This window comes from Panthera leo, chromosome C1 (assembly GCF_018350215.1).
Source record: "Panthera leo isolate Ple1 chromosome C1, P.leo_Ple1_pat1.1, whole genome shotgun sequence".
Taxonomy (NCBI): domain Eukaryota; kingdom Metazoa; phylum Chordata; class Mammalia; order Carnivora; family Felidae; genus Panthera; species Panthera leo.
The window spans coordinates 33,313,190-33,333,204 of record NC_056686.1 but is presented as its reverse complement, the minus strand read 5'-3'; the positions used below and the strand labels follow the sequence as shown (position 1 = coordinate 33,333,204).

Below are 20,015 nucleotides of genomic sequence, written 5' to 3'. Positions count from 1 at the left end.
GATGCGTGGAGTTCTGTGCACGACTCCGGACAAGTCATTTCTACCTCTCTGGGCCTCAGTCTTCTCATCTGTACATAGGTTGACATGTGCAACCTGAACATCTTTCCAGCTCTCATACCCCTAAATCTAAGCCAGGGTTCCGGTCCCAGTGCTCCAGGAAGAAGGTACATATAACAAGCCCTAGCAGTGGCATCGCACCCTCCAAACACCTTCACTCATGGTCTCCTGGAATCCTGCTAACGGCCCCACAAGTCAGGGCTCATTAGGCCAATTTTAGGGTTGTGGAAACGGGAGACTCAGAGAGAGAGAGAGATGAAGCAACCTGCCTGAGGGCACACAGCTGCTGAATGGAAGAACTGGAGCCAAGTACTCCCCTGGGAGAAGGAACAAATTACCCGAACTTTTATTATCATAATTTTAAAGATGAGAAAAATTTATATGAGGTACCCAGACCAGTCAGATTCATAGAGACCCAAAGTAATATGGTGGTTGCCAGGGGCTGGGGGTAAGGTGATGGGGGTGACTGTTCAATGGGTAAGGAGTTTCACTTCGGGAGGATGAAAAAGTTCTGGGGATGGATGGTGGTGATGGTTGCACAACAGTGTGAATGCACTTAATGCCACCGGACTGTACCCTTAAAAGCGGCTAAAATGGTAAATTTCATGTTGTGTATATTTTACCACGATTTTTTTTTTTTTTTAATGAGAAAAGTGAGGTCTAGCAAAATCAACAGAATGGGTGTAGAGCAGCTTATGAGAGTTCTAGGAACAGACTGGGTTCAGTTCTCAGATCTGCCACTTGTTTACTTGCTTGACCTGGAGCACATTACTCGAGAAATGTGCCTTGGTTAACTTCTTTGTGAAATGGAGTGGGTCTGGGATTGGTTATAAGAACTAAAGAAGATAATTCCACGCTGAGCACTTAGCCATGCGCCTGGCACACAGCAAATTGTCCATACACATGACTTCTTTTTTTTTTAAGTTTATTTATTTTGAGAGAAAGATAGAAAGCAAGTGGGGGGAGGGTCAGAGAGAGAGAGAGAGAGAGAGAGAGAGAGAATCCCAAGCAGGCTCCACACTGTCAGCACAGAGCCGGATGCAGGGGTCGAATCCACAAACGGTGAGATCATGACCTGAGCCGAAATCAAGAGTTGGACCCTTAACCGACTGAGCCACCCAGGCGCCCCCCGCATGACTTTTTCTTATGACAAGGCCTCTCAACCCAGAGTCAGGAGGGCCTTGGAGGGTACCTGTTACAAGCTCCTCGTAACAAAATGGAAGAGACTGAGGCTTAGAAAGGGACAGTGACTGGCCTGAAGTCACCCAGCAGACCCGTAACACAGCCCAGCATGGCGGAACCACCAACCCTCTCTGAGTCCTCTGTCTCCAGCCAGCCCACGACACTTTTCCTTTTTTTAGAACTAAACTTCCATGGATTTGGGGCATTCATTTCAAGCCTCATGGAGGAAGGGAGGGTTTCTCTGGGGCGCCCAACTGGTTTTCACTCTCCCCCTTCTAAAGCATGAGTCAGCTCTGGTATAAACGGTGTGAGTCAGCCAGCAACTCCTGATGAATATGCGTGTGACTGCCAGGTGGCATCCAGGTGGGGGCTGGGGGAGGGGGGTGAGCACAGCGTGACACCTGCTGGGTCGAGGCTGCTTGCTTGGGGAATGAGCTGTCTGGATCCCAATCGCTGCACGGTGGTACTCGGCCGTTAAGAAGCCCAGGTTTCATACCTTCGATTTGCTACCAGATCCCGCCTCTGGTGTGGCGTCTGACTCCTGCGCGTCTCGGTCTCCTCAACCGCACTGTGGAAATCTGAATAAATCTAGTCTTGCCCTCAGCACAAGGTGTGAGGAGGACGCAAGGAATGATGCGTGGGAAGGTATCTTACACACTTAAAAAAAGTTGCATCAGCATAAAGGGCAATGTCATTTTTCAGGAGAAACAAGTCTCTAAGAACAAAAGAGACCCCGGTCAGGCTGTTTGTTTTTCCCATCAGTCCTTGGGCTTCTCAGGGTCGCTGAGACGCTCCAGTCTTCTTGCTGGTCCTACCTTAGGGTGCCAGATTAATTCCTCAGACGCAACCTTAACAGAGAGTCTACTGGGCACGAGGCCCAGGGACAAGCTGATGAACCCTCCTCAGTGGCCCCCATAGGGTCAAGACTGTTCTGAGCTCCATTTTACAGAGACAAAACTGAGGCTCACAGAGAGAACACAACGTGTCAAATATGGTACCACTGGCCGGATGGAGCTGAGCCATAAGGCCAACTTCAGGACTGTTCCAGTACTCTCCCTGTCTGTGGGCTTGAGGAGGAAAGCCCTCGTGGCTGCATCAGGTCCCCTCCTTCTAACTCCAGAGGCCCCCAGAAAACAATACGTGGAAATCCAAAGAGGTAGATTCCTGCCACCCTGACGTAAACCCAGCTTTGAGAACGTAAAACACAGTTATCATTTTTCAACTATTTATTATATGCCGGTCACCCGACAATCATTTTCTCACTTCCTATTCTCAATTGGTCTTTGAGGTACGTACTAATATTCCTCTCATTTTACAGTTGGGGAAATCGAGACTCAGAAAGCCTAAGTTATATGCCCAAAGACACACAGCTAGCAGATCTGTCTCCAATACCTGTGCTCTCCATACCACATATCACTGACAGACTCCTCACTCATTCATTCATTCTTTGCTTCATTTATTTATTAAACATTTACAGCCTCTTCCTTGTGCTCAGCAACTAGCTGGACAGAGAGAAGACAGAAGCCTGAGCCCCTGCCCCAAAGAGGTCGTTACCTGGGGAAAGATAAGGCTCAAATCATTGTAATCTAATTGATAAGAGCCAGACCCAGGTACATGCTTGTGCTGGTGTTGGGCCAAGTACCTGAACAAGTGCTGCTTGTCAGAGTTTTTATTTTTTTCATCAAGGTGCTAGAACTCACACTTACTACCTGATCTTGGTCAAATTACTTCACTTCCCTGAATCTCGGTTGTCTCTTTTACAAATGGGAGAGGGGCACCTGGGTGTCTCAGTCGGTTAAGCCTCTGACTTCGGCTCAGGTCATGATCTCCCGGTTCATGAGTTCGAGCCCTGTGTTGGGCTCTGTGCTGACAGCTCAGAGCCTGGAGCCTGCTTTCGATTCTGTGTCTCCCTCTCTCTCTGCCCCTCTCCTGCTCTCTCTGTCTCAAAAATGAACATGAAAAAAAATCTAAAAAAGAAAATGGGAGAGAAAAATATTTATCTCATCAAGTTCTTGTGGGAATTAAGTTAACTGGAATAATATTGTATTCATTCTTTCAACAACTATGTACTGAGTCCCAGCATGTGCCAGGTACTGTTCTTGGTGCTACAGATGCTAGGGCAAGTGGACTTACTTCGTTAAGTAAAAAAAGGAAAAAAATTAATCGAAGCATGATGTACATACAGAAAAGTGCAAAAATTGAAAGTGTATACAGCTGGGTGAATTTCTACAAACTGAACACACCCTGTAACTAACACCCTGATTACAAAACATTCCCTGCCGGGTCAGGGCTAGGATATAGCAAGTGAGGCTCTCACCTCCACAGTAAAATTTAAGGCGGGGTGGGGGGAGGGGTCAAAAAGTTCAGTCATCAAGATAAACAATGTTTCAATGTGGTATTTTTCAAAAACTCAAAGTTAATGCAAAAAAATCCATGATGACAAAATATCTAAATTTTATATGAAGATGGGATTAGTAATGGTACCGTGTTGAGTCATATGAAAGCTCAGGGTAAAAGGAAAATGTCAGTAATGTTGATCCTGCCTTATACCAGTCCCAGCGCTCATATCAGCTCCCCTGATAGTCACTGCCTTCCCTCCCAGGGTAACTATTATCCAGACTTCTAATCCCTCAGGTAAGTTTTGCCTGTTTCTGAATTTTGTATACATGAAATCACACTCTTTTGCATATGGCTTCTTTCACTCCACATTATGTCTGCGAGATGTAGCCATGTGTGGCATGCCTGGGAAAAATGTTTAAACAAGGGAAGGATGCAGTGGCTGGGCGTTTTAGAGAGACCACTCTGGTGGCAAGTGGGAGCATGGGTAACGGGGGTTCTAGACTGTGCTGGCTCAGGGCCAGCGGGGATGAAGAGGAGGGGGTGGAGTCCAGTGATATTTTGTGAAGGACAGAGTTCTTAGGACAGGATATTAGGAATGAGAGAGAAAGAGGAGTCAAGGAAGATGCTAGGTCTCTGGCTTAGGCAATCTGGTGGATAGAGGAGCCATCTCTGAGGTGGGGACCGTGTGGGGGGGGGGCGGGGGGGAGGGGAAGATGGATTTAGAGTTAAACAAAGTGAGTGCTAGGTAGGTACCTGTAGGACATTTAGAGGGCTCTCATGGAGGCAGCTGTACAGACAAGCCTGGCGCTCTGGAGAGAATGGAGAAGGAATATATTCCCTCTTTGTCCTCCAGCATTAGCGAGCAGGTGGTTGCCCCGATGAGAACGCTTGCAGAGATCCGGGGAAGGGTGCACGAAAAGATAAAGAAGGCAAACTGAAAAGTTCTCGGAGAGCGGGTGGTTTGAACAGGTGTGCAAATTAGAATGAAAATATTAAACAGAAAACTGTCCTGCTTGGCCCATCAGGCCTTCCTTCCCGGAGTCCAACACCGTGTTTACCTGCAGCCTGGGAGGATTTGAGTTGCAAAACATACTAAGGATTAGGGGCGCCCCGGTCCCAGCCAGGGCCAGCCCCCCTTGCATCAGCGGAGGCTTACTCAGCAACGGTTTTTCGCCTTTTCTCCGGGCAGCTTGCCTTTAAAGGCAAAAGGAAAAAAAAAAAACAACAAAAAAAACCTCTTCCCGGGCCTCCTTACTCACTCGAGGGTAGGGAGCCGCTAGGACCGCCCTGCACAGCTCCGCCCGAGCCCACGTGCGTGCTCTCAGGCACGCACCCAGGCGCCAGCAGCCGCTGGGCCACCTGGCACCGCCCCTTCAGTCCCAGAGAGCCCTTCCTCCGACTGGCTAGGGCTGGAACTGCTTGGAATCAGACCCAGAAAAAGTCGAGTTCCTTCCAGAGCTAAAGGCAGCCTCCAGGGAACAAAGCTGCCAGTGTGAGCACAGCTTGGGGTTGAGGAGGAGTGGAGGGGCCCTAAGTCCCTCCAAGCTGAGCACCAGGACTCCACAGCCTCCTTTGCAGCCTTCTTTAAAACCTTGGGGTAGGGGAGGCTTGAGGGGAAGCTGAGATTTCCTTCGGTCCTTCCCCTGCTCAAAAACCCTCCATGGCTCCCCAACGCTCACTGAATAAAGTCTTAACTCCTATACCCTGGCATTTGAGGGGCTTTATGACCCCAGCTCTTCCATAGCTCCAGTTCTCCCTAACTTGATCTCCTCTCTCTCCCAAGTCCCTACGTGGCAGCCACAGGGGCTGCCTAGGAGGGGTCTGTGGTTTAGGCTGCACCTTCATGACCCCTTCCGGGCCTTTGCTCATGCTCTCTCTTCCCTCACATCCCAAACTTCCAGGCTCAGATGCCATTTAGGCTTTTTCTCTGGTGTTACCTCTCTGGCTGGAGTTAAATCCTGTTTTCCAGGACTCAGCCACCCCCCAAAATAAACTAGCCCACCTGAGAATCGAACCTCTGATCCAGTTAATAGCTTCTCATGAATTTACCTCTAAAAGGCAGCCTCTGGGGGGGTCATAAAACTTTTACAGAGAGAGAACACCCAGAAATGGAATTTCAAGCAGATAACGGGGGTCTCTTTGGGCAGATATGATGAAGTGGGATGAAGGTAAAGCTGTTTTTCTGGCCATTCTGCTTTGTCTTCTAATGCTACCCTGCACACAGGAAGGGGATTTGATTTGACATTATTAATTAATACTGTTTATTTGGATAAACTTTTACACATATCCATTTTTCCTCAGGCCGATCCAGGAGGAAATTGTTATACCTATTTTACAGATATGAGTCTTGAGGCTCAGAGAGAAGGGATTTGCTCAGTGATGTTTGGCAAATAAATTGCAGAACTGGGACTCAGGAGTCTGAATCCAGGGGTCCACCATCAGTTTCTGAGTATGGTCGAGAGATTCTTCCTTTTAGCAATTACTCTCTCTCTACCTGCTGTCTTTGCACATGTTCTTCCCTCTTGCAAGAATGGCCTTCCCTATGATCCACCTGGTGAACTCATGTTCAGCCTTCTAAACCCTGCTCAATATGCCCCCTCCCTTCCCTGAAGCTCTCTACTCCCTCTCCTTCTTCTGGGGTACAAGTTCTGCTCCTATGCACATTCTTATCCCTGTACACTCAACTTGGTATTATTGCTCTCCATTTCTCCTCTTCCATCCTTTCCAGTTTAGGGGCTCCATAAAGCTAGCAACAGACACGTATGTGTCTATCCCTGGGGAAGTGACCAATACAGGGCTGGTCTAGAGAAGGAAAGGAAGCCTGATGGTGAGTGTGGCCCATGGGCTGAGTGAGACATACTCACAGCTGGGAAGAGGCATGAACAATAGACTGAATGTGCTTGGAAACAAGGAGCTATGGAGAATTTGAGCAGGGAAGTGGCAAAACCAAAAAGGTACTTAAGGAAATACTGGAAGCGTTGGCAGGAAACAGGCAGACTAGCTACTCATCTGATCGTTCATTATCACCTGCCTTCACTCCTTCACCATGTGTCTCCACCACAGAAGCCGTCCTCAGGGTGCTCCGTCTAGGGGAGGATAGGAAGGACCAGCAGCACACTAAGAAACACCAAAGGTATGGGGTGCCTGGGTGGCTCAGTCAGTTGAGCGACCTACTCCTGATTTTGGCTCAGGTCATGGTCTCATGATTCATGAGTTTGAGCCCCATGAACTCTCTCCCTCTCTCTCAAAATAAATAAACCTAAAGAAAGAAAGAAAAGGAAAGAAGGAGGAAGAAAAAGAAAGAAAGAAAGAAAGAAAGAAAGAAAGAAAGAAAGAAAGAAAGAAAGAAAAAGAAAAAGAAAAAAAGAAAGACGGGCCCAAGGGTAAAGAAGATAAAGATTCTCTCTTGGGAGACTCTGGGACACTTTCCAGAAGCCCCATTCCAGAGGTACTTTGTGCAGTCTGAAGCATTCTGGCACACTGAGGGGGGAAGTGGAGGGAATCGGGCAGAGGGAACAACCCGAGCAAGAGTAGAGATGTAGAAAATGCCGGTGTGGAGGTGAGGCAGAGCTGGTAAACTAAGCAGGCTGGGCCTTGCTCCCTCTCCGGCAGCATCAGTCACACAGGGCATGACAGTGAAGGTCAGGAATGGAGGTGAGACCAGAGGAGCAGAGGCCCTGCAGACAGCAGGGAAGGAAGGAGGATGGGGTGGTACAGAAATTGAAATCAACAGGACTTGGTGGCCACTGGTACCTGAAGAAGAGGTACCCCCAAGCTTTCCAGGCTGAGCAGCTGGTTGACCACAGAAATAGGAGCCGCCTGCAGGTGTGTGTCCAGAAGGGGCCTGCTCCTCCTTCCAGAGCTCTGGGCCCAGCCAGGGGGCCCCCTCTGCAGCAGTGGACACACAGCCCAGACAAACGAGTCCAGGAGTCATGTGGTCAGCTCAGCCTTCTCCTTTCCAGCTGAAAGTAACCCCTCTCTGTCCCTCTCCACAGGAAAAGGGACGCTCTGCCTAACCTCGGGACTTTGGACTGGGGGTCTTTGCCTTCACTGTGTCTCAAGTAAGACACAGTTTAGAAGAGGAAAGAAGGTGAAGTAATACCACTACCCCTAAGGAGGACTTGCTGTGTGTCAGCAAGCGCTGAGTACTTCATGGACTTATCTGGAAATTATAACTCTCACGACAGCACATGAGGTTGAAGTTGGTATTAATTCCGTTTTACCCGTAAGAAAACCGAGGCTCAAAGGCCAGCACGTTGCCTGGGATCATGCTAGGGCTGGTATACAATAGAGCTGGCTTAAACCCAAGGCCTCCTGTGCTCTTAGCGTTCGTATTTTTCACACTTACCTGTTGCCATAGACTCACATGTCCTGTCAGGAGTAGAGAAGACTTCATAAAGGAATGATGCGAAAGCCCAGAGAAGAGGTGGGTATGGATTTTCAGGCAGAGGGCCCAGCCCGTGCTAAAGCAAGGCTTGGCTGGCAAACAGGAATGTTGGGGGTGGACGGGGGTTAGGAGAAAATCTCGGAGCGAGACCTCCTGTAGTTAATCTAACAAATACTTAAATAGCACTTAGCACGAAACAGACACTGTTCTAAACACTTTATAAATATTAACTCACTTAATCTTAACAAACCTATGAGGTGGCACTATTATTGTCCTTAGTTTACGGAAGTTATCTGGCGGCGGAGTAAGGACTCCACAGAGTCCTCGCTCTTAAGCGCTACCCTACGCCGCTCCCAATTTGCCGTACAGCCGGGTACCAGCTCCACCATTTTGCTAGAAGTCCCTGAGGCTCAGAGAGGTGTGCACACTTGTTTAGCGTCACACAGCGAGCGCGCTTCCTGGGACCCAGGGCACGGGCAGCGGGAGAGAACCGCCGCCAGAGCGAAGTGCGGACAGGGCGCCTTCCAGCCCTCATCCCCCGACCCCTCCCCCACCCTTGGCCCCCTCCCCGCGAGCCCCGCCCCGGACGTGCCCCAGGCCCCGCCCCCAGGCTCTGCCCACACACCCCACACACACCGGCAGCGCCAGCCAATGGCTGGGGTCCTATAAACTCTACCGTCCGCGCGCTCGAGGCAAGAAGCTAGAGGTAGCCCCGGCTAGCGCGGAGATCGTGGGCCGAGGGTCTTGGGAACGAGCTCGCCAAGGAGCAGGAGGCCAAACGACCGGAATCAGAGTCGGAGTCTCGGAACCGGAGCAGAAGCCTGAATCGGAGAGCGCCGCCCGTCCGCCCGTCACCGCCCGCGCACCCGGCGCTGCCAGAGCCTCCGGCGCAGCGCGGCCATGGAGCCTAGCAGCAAGGTGAGTCGCGCGCTCGCGGCGCGGGCCCTCCCCGCCCGGAACAAAGGCGCAGACCCCTCCGACCCTCCGCCTGCCCGAACTTCCCCCGCCGCCCCTCCGCGCTGTGCGCCCGAGGCGGGCGGCGCGCCTCTCTGAGCCTTCCTCGGCGCTGGCCTGCAGCGCCGCGCTCTGCCGGGGCAGGGGACGCGGGTGCGGATGGGTTCGGGATGTGGCGGGCGCGAGGGCGCCGCGTGCGTAGTTGGCGCCCGCATTGAGTATCTGGCTTCCTTCCGGGGGCGCCGCGCCGTCCACGCGGCCCGGCGGGGCCAAGGCACCCAGGGCCCTGGCGCGGCACGTCGCTCACGATCTCCCCGGCGGAGGCCCCGCGCCGACTCCTCCCGAGGCGGGGGAGGGGGCTCGAGCGCGGCGCCCATTGGCTGAGCGAGCCGAGCCCCCGGCCCGGCCCCGGCCCCGGCGCGCGGAGGCGGAGGGACCCGCCCCCACTCGGCAAGCTCGGAGCCGGTGCTCCCCTTTCCCGGGGGGCCGCACTCCGCGCGGCCTGCTGCTTGGCGCTAGACACGGCCTCGCGCGGTCCCGGAGCCAGTCCTCCGAGGTTCCGAGGCGGAGGGCACTTTTCTCAGGCCGGGGCTTCAACTCCAGGATGCCCGGCTCCAGGGCGGAGAAGGAAAGCCGGCCTCCGAGGCCCTTCTTTCCGCGTAGTGCAGGCCCCAAAGCTTTGCCGAGTAGCGGGGAAAGGAGCTCCAAGGTGGCATGTTTCCCTGCTCGGGCGGGGCTGGCGAGGGCCGGGTCGAGAGAGCACCCGAGAGAGTGCGAGCCCCTCGGGACCGGCCCGGGAAGGGGTCCCTAGCCGCCACGGAGAGAGGAGCGCACGCCAGGAGCCCGGGGTCCGGCGGGCACTCCGTACTCTGAAGAGATGTGGTCTCTTCCTCGGGGGGAGAACAACTGCCTAGATAAGATCTCTTTTTTCATCTGTAAAGAGGCTTGTCTTGCAGGGGATCTTTGTGACTTTCCCAGAACGGTTCCTTTTCAACAAATATTTGTTGATCTCCTCCTGTGTGCAGGGCATTGTTTCTTCCCTCCCTTCCCCCTTGTATAGAGTATTTGCAAGTGACTTTTTAATTTGAAAAGCTCCCTCTTGAATTTTCCCAGCTTCTTGGCAGGGGGAGGCACGAGGGTGTCTCCCCCCCCCCCCCCCCCACACACACACCCCTTTTTTAAAAAAGTCTGGAAGGCGGGGAGAGGACTGAACTCTACACTGCCCTTCCTGTGGGCTGTGGAGGTGTGAGCGGGACCCAGCGGGTCTTGCCTGGGCAGAGTGGCGCCTGACTGACGCTGGGCTGTCCTCTCAAGGGGTACAGAGGATCTCCTTCATACCTGTTGAATCCAGACAGCTTGTTTCACCCCACCCTGGCCCTTGGGTTTGAGTTGAGACCCTGAGTCGGGAACCCCACATTCATGGGTGAGCCATTATGCTCGGATATGAATATAACAAAATAAAAATAAAACAAGAAGTGAGTTTTAGCTGGTGGTGAGGGCTTGAGACCTTCAAGTCCAGATACTTGCTGTTTTATCTCAGGGCCCTGATAGGCCACTTAACCCCTCTGGGCCTCAGTTTGTCTTCTGTAAAAGAGAATGGCTTTTTTTTTTTTTTTTTTTTTTACTTCCTCAACAGTAAGAACTGTTCAGCAGGACCTGGGTGTTTATTTGTGGAGTGGATAAATGAACATTCTGAGCAGAGACAGAAAAGTGCAGGAGAAAATCAATAGCCACTTACAGTTTACTAGGCTCTTGGCTAAAATACCATGGTGTCACTGACCCTCCATATAGCCCTGCTGGTTCACAGGTCTGGAGCTCAGAGAAGGGAGGTAATTTTCCTGAAGTCACACAGTTAATAAATGGCGGGGCTGGATCTAAACCCAGGCTAGTCAGAAAGGGCTTTCAGTCTCCACTGCTCCCTTTCACCACAGCCTTTCTTGAATTTTGGGCTCAAGGGAGTTTGCCTAAACTCTCAAAGGCTGCCTTGTATGAGCTGGTTCTCAATGCTGTAGCTGGTAGGTGTTTTTCATGCAATACGCTCCAAACTTGACTGTCTGCCCATCAGTAAATAATTTTGGAGCACCTCCTTCTCGGTGGTTTATTTAAAAATTCGTGTATATAGCCCTGTTACAATAGTAGACTATATGACTACATAAAATAGAAATTTAAAAAGACACAGGTAACAATTATGGTAAAAAAACCACACTTTTTTTCCCCCTCCTAAACCCCGTGTAGGTCATTTGTATACATTCTGGAATAAAACTTTTTTTCTTTGGAGACTGCTGATTTGGTCAGCAAGCACAGCCCTTTTTTGTGCAGGATGTTAAGACTGAGGCCTAGAAGGGTTATGGCCCTTACCCAAGGTCTTTTAAACCAGGCGTGTCTGACTCTGAAGTTTTTGGTGTTTTTTTTTGTTTTTTAATTTTTTAATTTTTTTAGATTTTTAAAGTAGCCTCTTCACCCACCGTGGGGCTCAGACTCACAACCCCAAGGTCAGGAGTTCAGGCTCCACCAACTGAGCCAGCCAGGCGCCCCTGAAGTTCTTTCTGCTGTGTTCCCCTTCATCTCCTATCACTGAGAATAGATTCAACTGACTTCCCTGTGTTCTACCGTGTCCTCTGCGCATGGGGCTGAATTTAACTGAATGGGGGGACAGGTTGAATGCCTCCCCTCCCAGCCAAGGGTTCACTCATGCCCCCTCTTGGGCAGCAGGTGAGCCCTCCCCTGGGACATCTCATGCAGCCCTTTGTGAAGAATTCCTGGCTAGTTCCCTGTGGTGCCCTGGGTCTCTGCGGGATCTCTGCTATCTTGCCTTCCAGATGAAGGAGAAATCAGACATCTGCAGGGCTCCTCAGCTCCTCAGTGGTATGAAGAGCTTAGACTTTAGAAGTCCCGTGGATGTGGTTTTGAATTCCAGTTTAGCTCAGTTCCCTCATCTGCAGAGTGATGTAATTTTTTATTAGAGTGTCTGTAAGAATTCAGAAAAAAATGTGTCTGTCCCCATAGATGCTCCATAAATGTTCCTTGCTTCTTTGGACTCCTATGATGCATTAGACTTACCTTGGTCCCAGGTGACCTGTACCTGGGTGGTGGCCTCTGTCTGTCCAGAAGCCTGGCGTTCTGACAATGTGAGCTTTTGGGGAGCCCCAGAATCCCCAGGCCACGAGTGTTGGTTGGTTGGGTAAATCATTAAAGATCCCACTGACCAATTCTTCTGCAGCAGGGTTTGTTGGGAAGCCAGGTTGCAGAGGTAGCACCTGGCTAGGAGTGCTGGGCCCAGAGATGGGTCAGCTAATGTGGCTGTGTTGTCTCGTCTGTCTCATCTGTGAGGGAGATACGAGCCACAATTGACATCACCGTCCAATGAAAAATGACTTTCCCAAGGTCACACACTGAGCCTTCTACTGCAAAACATGCTGCCAGCCTTTCTAGGAAGACATGAGAGGATAAAGGAAAGTTGGAGCAGGAAGGGACTTTCAGGTGCATGACCCAGCCCTCCGTTTGACAGATGGGGAAAATGAGGCCTGAGAAGGAAAGAAACTTGTCCAAGATAAGGGTGTCACAAAAAACTTGTGACGTTCTACAGTATTAAAAAAAAAAAGGTGCTTTTTCCACACCCTTGTGTTCTGTGCCAACCCTCCATTCACCCCAGATGAACAAGAATTCCCACACTCCAGGACTTGCCAAGCTCCTTCTGGGTGCAGTAGGAGTTTCAAAGGTGGATTACATAGGGGCACCTGGGTGGCTCAGTCAGTTAAGCGTCTGACTCTTGATTTTGGCTCAGGTCATGATCTCATGGTTTGTGAGTTCAAGCCCCTCATCGGGTTCTGTGCTGACAGTGGGGAGCCTGCTTGGGATTCTCTGTCTCCCTCTCTCTGCTCCTCCCCCATGCTCATGCATGCTCTCTCTCTCAAAATAAATTTAGAAACATTAAAAAAATTTTTTTAAGAACAGTTTTTTGGGTGCCTGGGTGGCTCAGTCATTTAATCATCCAACTTTGACTCAGGTAATGATCTCATGGTTTGCATCGAGCTCTCTGCTGTCAGCAGGGAACTTGCTTTGGATCCTCTGTCCCCTTCTCTCTCTACCCCTCCCCAGCTTGTTCTCTCTAACCATGCGCTAAGTAAATAAAAAGTCTTTTTTTTTAATGCTTATTTTTTTATTTATGTAAAACCGACTGAGCCAGCAGGCACTCCCCCCCCCCCCAATTTTTTTTAAACAAACAAATAAATAAGAGTTGGATTAGACATAACTTGACAGCTGAAACCCTTCTGTGAATGGAAATAAAACATGTCTTCACAAAAACACGACCTTGGGGAAGTGACTTTCCTCAGAGCCTTGATTTCCTTCCCTGGAGTGGAGCCTGCTACCCCGTGGCAGGTATGGTGAAGCTGGCCAAGTGCCCCAACTCAAGGGGGAGGCTGTTGAGGTGGGAAGACCTTTTGTTGGGTCATTTTGGGTGCACGGACAGTATAAACATATCCACGATGATCCTTGTCCCATGCTGAGCCATTTGGGGACCCAACTCTACTTGCCCCAGAGCTGGGTCAGTCCCAAATCCTCCGTAATCAGCTTGTGACTTCTGGGAGCTCAGCTTTACCCAGTGCCTCCTGGTCACGAGGTATAGGGCCTAGAGCTCTTCTCTGGCTCCAAGGGTACAGGCATTCAGTTCCCCCTCCCCCAGGGCTGGCAGAGCTGGGGAGGCCTGGAACAAAGGGAGAAGTGTGCAGCATTGGCTTGGGATCTGCAGCCTCACCCTTCCCCCGCCTCACTCCTGGGCACGCAGGTGACAAAGCCACTCAGTTGGGTAACTGGCATCCCAGGGATGGTGGAGACTGAGAAGGCTCCTGGTTGGCCTCGTGGTCTCCCAGAGGCTGTGACCAGGCCGGCAGGCCCAAGCCTGGCCGCCAAAACAAACCTCTGATTGTTACCTCCCTCCGTGGGAGGGGTGGAGTGGAGCCCAAGGCTCTGCCATCCGGCCACCAAGCCAGGGAGGCAGTAGCTAATGCATAAATGTTGGGGTTTTATAGTAACTGAGCAGGGCTCCCAGGCCTTGAACTCAGGGCAGAATGAGGGCAGAGTTCACCCTCTCTAAGACCTCAGCACCAATACCTTGCTGGTTTTCGCCTCCCTGGGGAGGGCTTCAGCATCCTGAAAGGGGAGAGACCTCTTGCCACACCCAGCTTATGGAACCTTTGGCTACTGAGGCCTCAGCTGGACAGGACATCTGCCCAAATTTCCTAGCCCACGGCTGGCCCACCACTGTCATTTGGGAGTCGGGCCGGGGGCAGAGGAAGGCATCCATCAGAAACAGCTCTACCACTTGACCTCAAGCAAGCTACACACCTCCTGTTGGAGCTTGTTTTCTCAAGTGCAGTGGGGGTCATATCCACCTCTCTGGGTCAGGTTGAGGATTTTAAAAAATTACAGAACTGGTGGAGTCAGTCATACAAAGCAAAAGAGTGAATGTTGTCTCCCAGTTGTAATGGTTTGGTGTTTACCCTCACAGACCTCTTTCTGGGCATGTGTATATATGTGCCTATAAATGTGACTTTTATGTGATTGAATCTCACTCTCTACATAGTTCTGAGCAGCCCATCCTGTTCACCCACCACCCCTCAGAGGTAAATATTTACAGGTGTATTTGCTCTGCCCCTACAAGCCAAGTGCCATTGTACAAGTTCATTTTCTTCTCCTTCCTTACACAAAATGTATATCCTACACATTATTTTTCACCTTGCTTTTTCCCTTAACAGTCTGCCCTGATGCTCCCTTCATCAACAGCTGCATAATATTCCATTACAGGCATATCCCACTGTGATTAAGCCATAGCACTCCCATCACTTTCTTCATACCACTCACCGCCTGATGTATTTTAGGTATTTATTTTCTGCCCGCCCGCCCCCAACTAAAATATCAAGTTCCGTGCAGGCAGGGGTTTGCTGTAGTTTATTGCCGAATCCCCATTAACTAGAGTAGTGTTGGGAACGTGCATACAGGTATGATCTTCCCTTAGTAATGTGTTATTAGGAAACCTTTCTTGTGGAGAAAAAGAGGTCTGAAGGGAAGGGGCTTTTTCAAGGTCATGCGAGTGCGGGGCCGGGGGGGGGGGGGGGGGGGGGGGGTGGCTGGGACTTGAACTTGTCTGCTGCCAGGGACCTCTGCATATTCCCGTGGTTTTACCAAATTAATTTCATCAAGGTCGAATTGGTGCCCGTCTCACTACTGAATGGGTACCTGTCAGGGGTGTCGGTTTCTGCAGATGTCCAGGGCCTGACCAAGGCCCATGCATACAACCCTGCTTGTTTGCTTTTAACATCCCATTTTAGGACAAACACCTTTTTGGTTTTTTAGAGAGAATGATTCGGTTTTACGTGGAAGCCTTTGAAAATCCTGTGCAGTTCATGTGTTAGGTTTGCACATAGCCGTTCAGAGGACATAGGGCTTCAGGCAGAGATTGATGAACTTTTTCTGCTCTGTGGGCCATATGGTCCCTGTGTGCCATTGTAGTGCAAAAGCAGCTATAAACAACATATAAATCAATGAGTGTGACTGTGTTCCAATAATATGTTCTTAGTGGTCACTGAAATTTGAATTTGGTATCATTTTCATGTACCACAAAATATTAGTCTTTTTTTTCCCAGCCACTTAAAAATGTAAACTTCGTTCTTAGCTGGCAAGCTAGATTTAGCCAACAGACCATAGTTTGCCAACCTTGGCTTAGGGCAAAATCTACCCAAGTGGCCAAAGTTTTCTGAGCTCTGGCCTGGGCTGTCCTGGCTCAGACTGGCCAAGGCCCAAAAGTTTCTAGAATAGAATTTGACCTACATAGGAAGCACCAGGTAGAAACCTTGTTTCCTTCAGGGAGAGTACCCGGAAGCAAGGTGTGGGGGAGGACATGAGCAGGAAGGGCATAGGATTTGGCATCAGAGACCTCCTGCTGGAAGCTTCACAGAAGCCGAGGACCTTCTGATTATCTACTTTTTCCTCTCAGAGCCTCCCGTTTTCTCATCTGTGAAGTCAGAGTAATCTCTCCCCCAGCGTGTGTTCACGGTGATTTAAATCAGTACCCGTGAGCCCCTGGCATGGCGCCTAGGGCCTCCCTCACTGGTGCTGCTGGTACTGATAAATGCAGCAGCTCCCTCCTTTCCCCTCTGCTTTAAAGATTGATGAGTACCTTCTGTCCCCAGGGCCACCGTGGGGTGCATTGAAGGAAACGGCAAGAGGAGTAAATGCCTGAGGTCACCTGAAGGTTAGGCTTTGGAGGGGGTAACCCATCACTCTTCTTTGTGAAAAGACTTGGCAGGATGGAAGAGGTCAGAGAGTAAACTGCCAGTCAAGGAATCCAAAGAACTCAAGTCCCAGCCCTGGCTTTTGTTTTCTGACTATCCTGGGCCTCTGCCCTCTGACCTTAGGCTCCCCATCTGTCGCATAAGAGTGCTATAGGAATTCTGCAATTTCTTGGGCTTCTTTTTTAATGCCCAGAATTAAAAACAAACAGAACCATACACAAAATAAATAAAAAAGGAGCTGTTACGGATTCCATAATCCCCTCCCTCACCAACCCCTCCCGCCCTCCTTAGAACTGGGGGCCAAGCCATTAAAAGCTCCCCATGTCCTAGGCTTCAGTGCACCTCCCAAAACCATGGGGAAGCTGTGGGAGGAGGCCAAGATGAGAGCAACGTCTGGATCGTGCCAGCACCGTGACCCTCCTGCAGAGAAGGCCCTGCCTCTGAATGGCAGTAGCCATATGCCCTCCCTCTGCCAATATTGACCAAGGGCCAAACCCAAGGCTGGAGCACTGTGCTGAGGAAGGGCACACAGGCATGGGTCAAAAGGCCACAATGCTTAGCAAGTGATGCGACACGGCCGGTGCCATTTGGCATCCCGGCATGTAGGAGGAGAGGTCCTGAGGCTGACACCCTGGGAGGGGGAGAACCCTCAGTGGGCCCTGGGACCCTCACACTGGCATAAGGCTGGTCGGGGTGAGGGGGTGAGGACCTCCTCTGTGCTAGACTCTGAGCCTGGGCATTTGCTGAACTGAGAGGTCTATGGTGCTCCTAGGAGAGTCAGGGTTTGTACTCTGCCTAATTTCAGAGATCTTTTCTCTCTGGTCCCGGGAGTTGTGAGTTACTGTTAGCCTGTTTCTCTGCCTCTCAGAGCTGATGTTCCAGTACTCATCAGAGGTTCGATAATGGCCGGGTTAAAATCTGTTAGGATGAGTACTGTTCTGGCAAAGTGGATACACGTAGAGCCTGTTTTGCCTGAGAGCTAAATTCCAAAGTGGTCTGTTTTACAAATGTTCTGTGCCATGCCCGACCCTGGGCACTCTGGCTGCAGAGCTGGGTAAGACCCAGGTCCCATTTTTAGGGAGTTCCCAGACTGGTAGGTGAACAGCAAATGGGTATTCCCAACTGCTAGAAGCCACAGCTAGAGACTGCAGAGGACATAAGAGCAAAAACCCTGGAAGAGTGTGGGATGTTCTAGAAGGTAGCCTCAGCCCCAGGGCGGTGATGGGCTGCTGGGGGTCACAGATCCCAAATATGTTGCTCCTCCACTCCTAAAGAAGGCCTCACAAGAAAGCCACAGCTGTGGGCTTTGTTCCCCTTCTCTTAAGTTTTCACCAAGCAGTTCATCAGCTTGGTACATAAATAAATATCTGTGGAATCACATGGAATGAATGATTCCATCACGGCATTTCAGTTGCAGCCACAGAGCTGGTGGGGACAGATGGTGCCCTGGTGGCCCAATTGAGGGTGGCTTCCCATTCTTCCCTGATTCAGCAAGCAAATGCTTGTCAGGTGAACCCTGCCAGGCTCCATGATGGCCACTGATACAGAACTTGACAGCAACTCTTGAGGGAAAGAACTCCAATCCCCATTTCCTATGTGAGGAAACCGAGGCCCAGAGGCCTCCACATATCCCAACTCCCAAGTGAAGGGAAGCAGTTCTTGGCCTTTCAGCCCAGGTCTCCTGATTCTCAGTACAGCCATGATCAAGCTGGATGTGGTGGGGGCAGCCTACCCAGGAGCGGGTGATGCTCCTCCCCCTGTATCTCGCACCCAGCTGCACCCAGCTGCACGGAGCGCTCCCTGTTTAATCTGGTGGAATCAGGCCCCTCTTCTTTCCCCTGCACACACTGTTCTGTCTACCTGGAATGCAGTCTTGCCGCTGCTTCCCCACTTGGCAGACTGTCTGCATGTCCTTCACGGCCCAACTCCAATGTCACCTCCTGGGAACCTATCTTTCGATTGTCCCCAGGCGAAATTAGAAGTCTCTCCCTCCAGGGCTCCCACAATGCCTTCCCCCACCCCCCTGTTGAAACTCAGACCACTCTGGCCTCTGCACTTGCTGGGGTACCTCTTCCTTGATGTCAGGACAGGGGCCTCTTTCATCCAGGGCCTGGAGCATGGGCCACTGAGCATTAGTCCTAGTGCAGCAGCCTGCCTGGGTGGCTGTGGATATAACCCAGGGCGTGGGTAGGCAGGTTTTCTAAAGTAGAGTTTGACCTTGACCTGCCCATGCAATTCCAGCCCAGGGGTTTGTCTTTGGCTCCCAGTAGCCCCTACTGCCAGAGGCCACAGCTGCCCAACAGGGCCCTAAGAGCAACAACTTCAGAGGCCCAGACACCCCTGGAACATCAGAGCCAGACTGAAAACAGGGTCTGTAATACGAGGACTTAGCTCTCACGGAGCCCCTGCTGCAGTGTCATTCATTCCTGTGCTACCAGCATGGCTCTTACCAGATCCACGTTATCATCTGTATTATTTTTCACTTATATTTTTATCTAAATGCTTTGTTCTAAGTAATATGAAACCACGGGGCTTATACAAAAAAATTCTTCTGAGTAGGTGACACATTCACATGGTTCAAAATTCAAAACCACACAAAAGGGGGTAAAATGAAAAGTCTCTCTTCTACCCAGCCTCTGCCATGAGGAAAGCTCCAGCATATGAGGGATGTCCAGAGTTGGGCCAGAAAGGGGCCAGGTGGGCCAGTGGGAAGGTGGTCTCAGCACTCATCTGATGAAGAATGGACCAGCCTGTGCACTTGTACTAGCCAAAGCCTCTTTCTCTTTCTCCGCATCTGATGTGAGAACCTTGGCTTTTGCGATCGTTGGCCTGAAAGCTTCTAGGGAATGAAAAGACCATACTAGAAACCTGTCTGATTAACCATAAGCCCAGTGCTCTCTGTGAGGGTCTTGAAGTCAGGGCTGCTTCGGGATTCTGTGGGGAAACTGAGGCCGAAGGCCATGGCCAAGCAGCTCTCCCCTCCACATGTGTGGCTCAGTGCTTCCCAACCTTCCCCCCTAGCGCCCAGCCCCCAGCCCAGGGTGTGTGTGGTGCCCACAGTGAATGCCAGTTGCTTTGGTGCCCCTCCCCCAGTTCCATTCTTTCACAACCAATTAAGGGCCTGCCTCACGTCACATTTTGGCTTCTTTATTTTATTATATTTTATTTATCTTATTTTATTTTATCTTATTTTATTTTTATTTTTTGATAGAGAGCACACATGTGCACAGGGAAGGGGCAGAGAGAGGGGGAGAGAATGAATCTCAGGCAGGCTCTGTGCTCAGCACGGAGCCTGACATGGGGCTCAATCCCACACGACCCTGAGATCGTGACCTAAGCCAAAGTCAACAGTCACATGCTCAACCAGCTGAGCCACCCAGGTGTCCCTTGGCTTTTTCATTTTATAAGCCAGAAAAGAAGAGTCCTCTCCCTTTCTCCAGCAAGGTCATCTTGCTCACCTAGGGCTGTCCTGCCTGCCGGCCTCTTCCCTGCCTGTGGCCTTCATGCCCCAGGCTGCCATGGGACAAAAACCCACCACCCTTTTTCTCTCCCAGACCTTTGCCCGTTGAAACACCTTGGCCACGGGCGCCTGGGTGGTTCAGTCAGTTAAATGTTTGACTCTTGATTTGGGCTCAGGTCATGACCTCAGGGTCATGGGATCAAGCCCAGTGTCCGGCTCCATCCACACTGAGTGTGAAGCCTGCTTGGGATTCTCTCTCTCTCTCTCTCTCTCTCTCTCTCTCTCTCTCTCTCCCTCCCCCCCCCCCCCCCGCTCCTCTCTCACACACTGTCTCTGTCTCTCT

At 51.0% G+C, this 20,015-nt stretch overlaps 1 protein-coding gene across 1 annotated transcript in view; it reads left to right on the top strand.

Moving 5' to 3' along the window:
• Positions 1–8,606: 8,606 nt before the first annotated feature.
• SLC2A1 (solute carrier family 2 member 1) overlaps positions 8,607–20,015 on the top strand; it is a 28,455-nt gene continuing 17,046 nt past the window's right edge. The window contains exon 1 of the mRNA XM_042952003.1: positions 8,607–8,884. Coding sequence (XP_042807937.1) covers positions 8,867–8,884 — 18 coding nt within the window. The 5' untranslated portion in view covers positions 8,607–8,866. The remainder of the gene's footprint in view (positions 8,885–20,015) is intronic.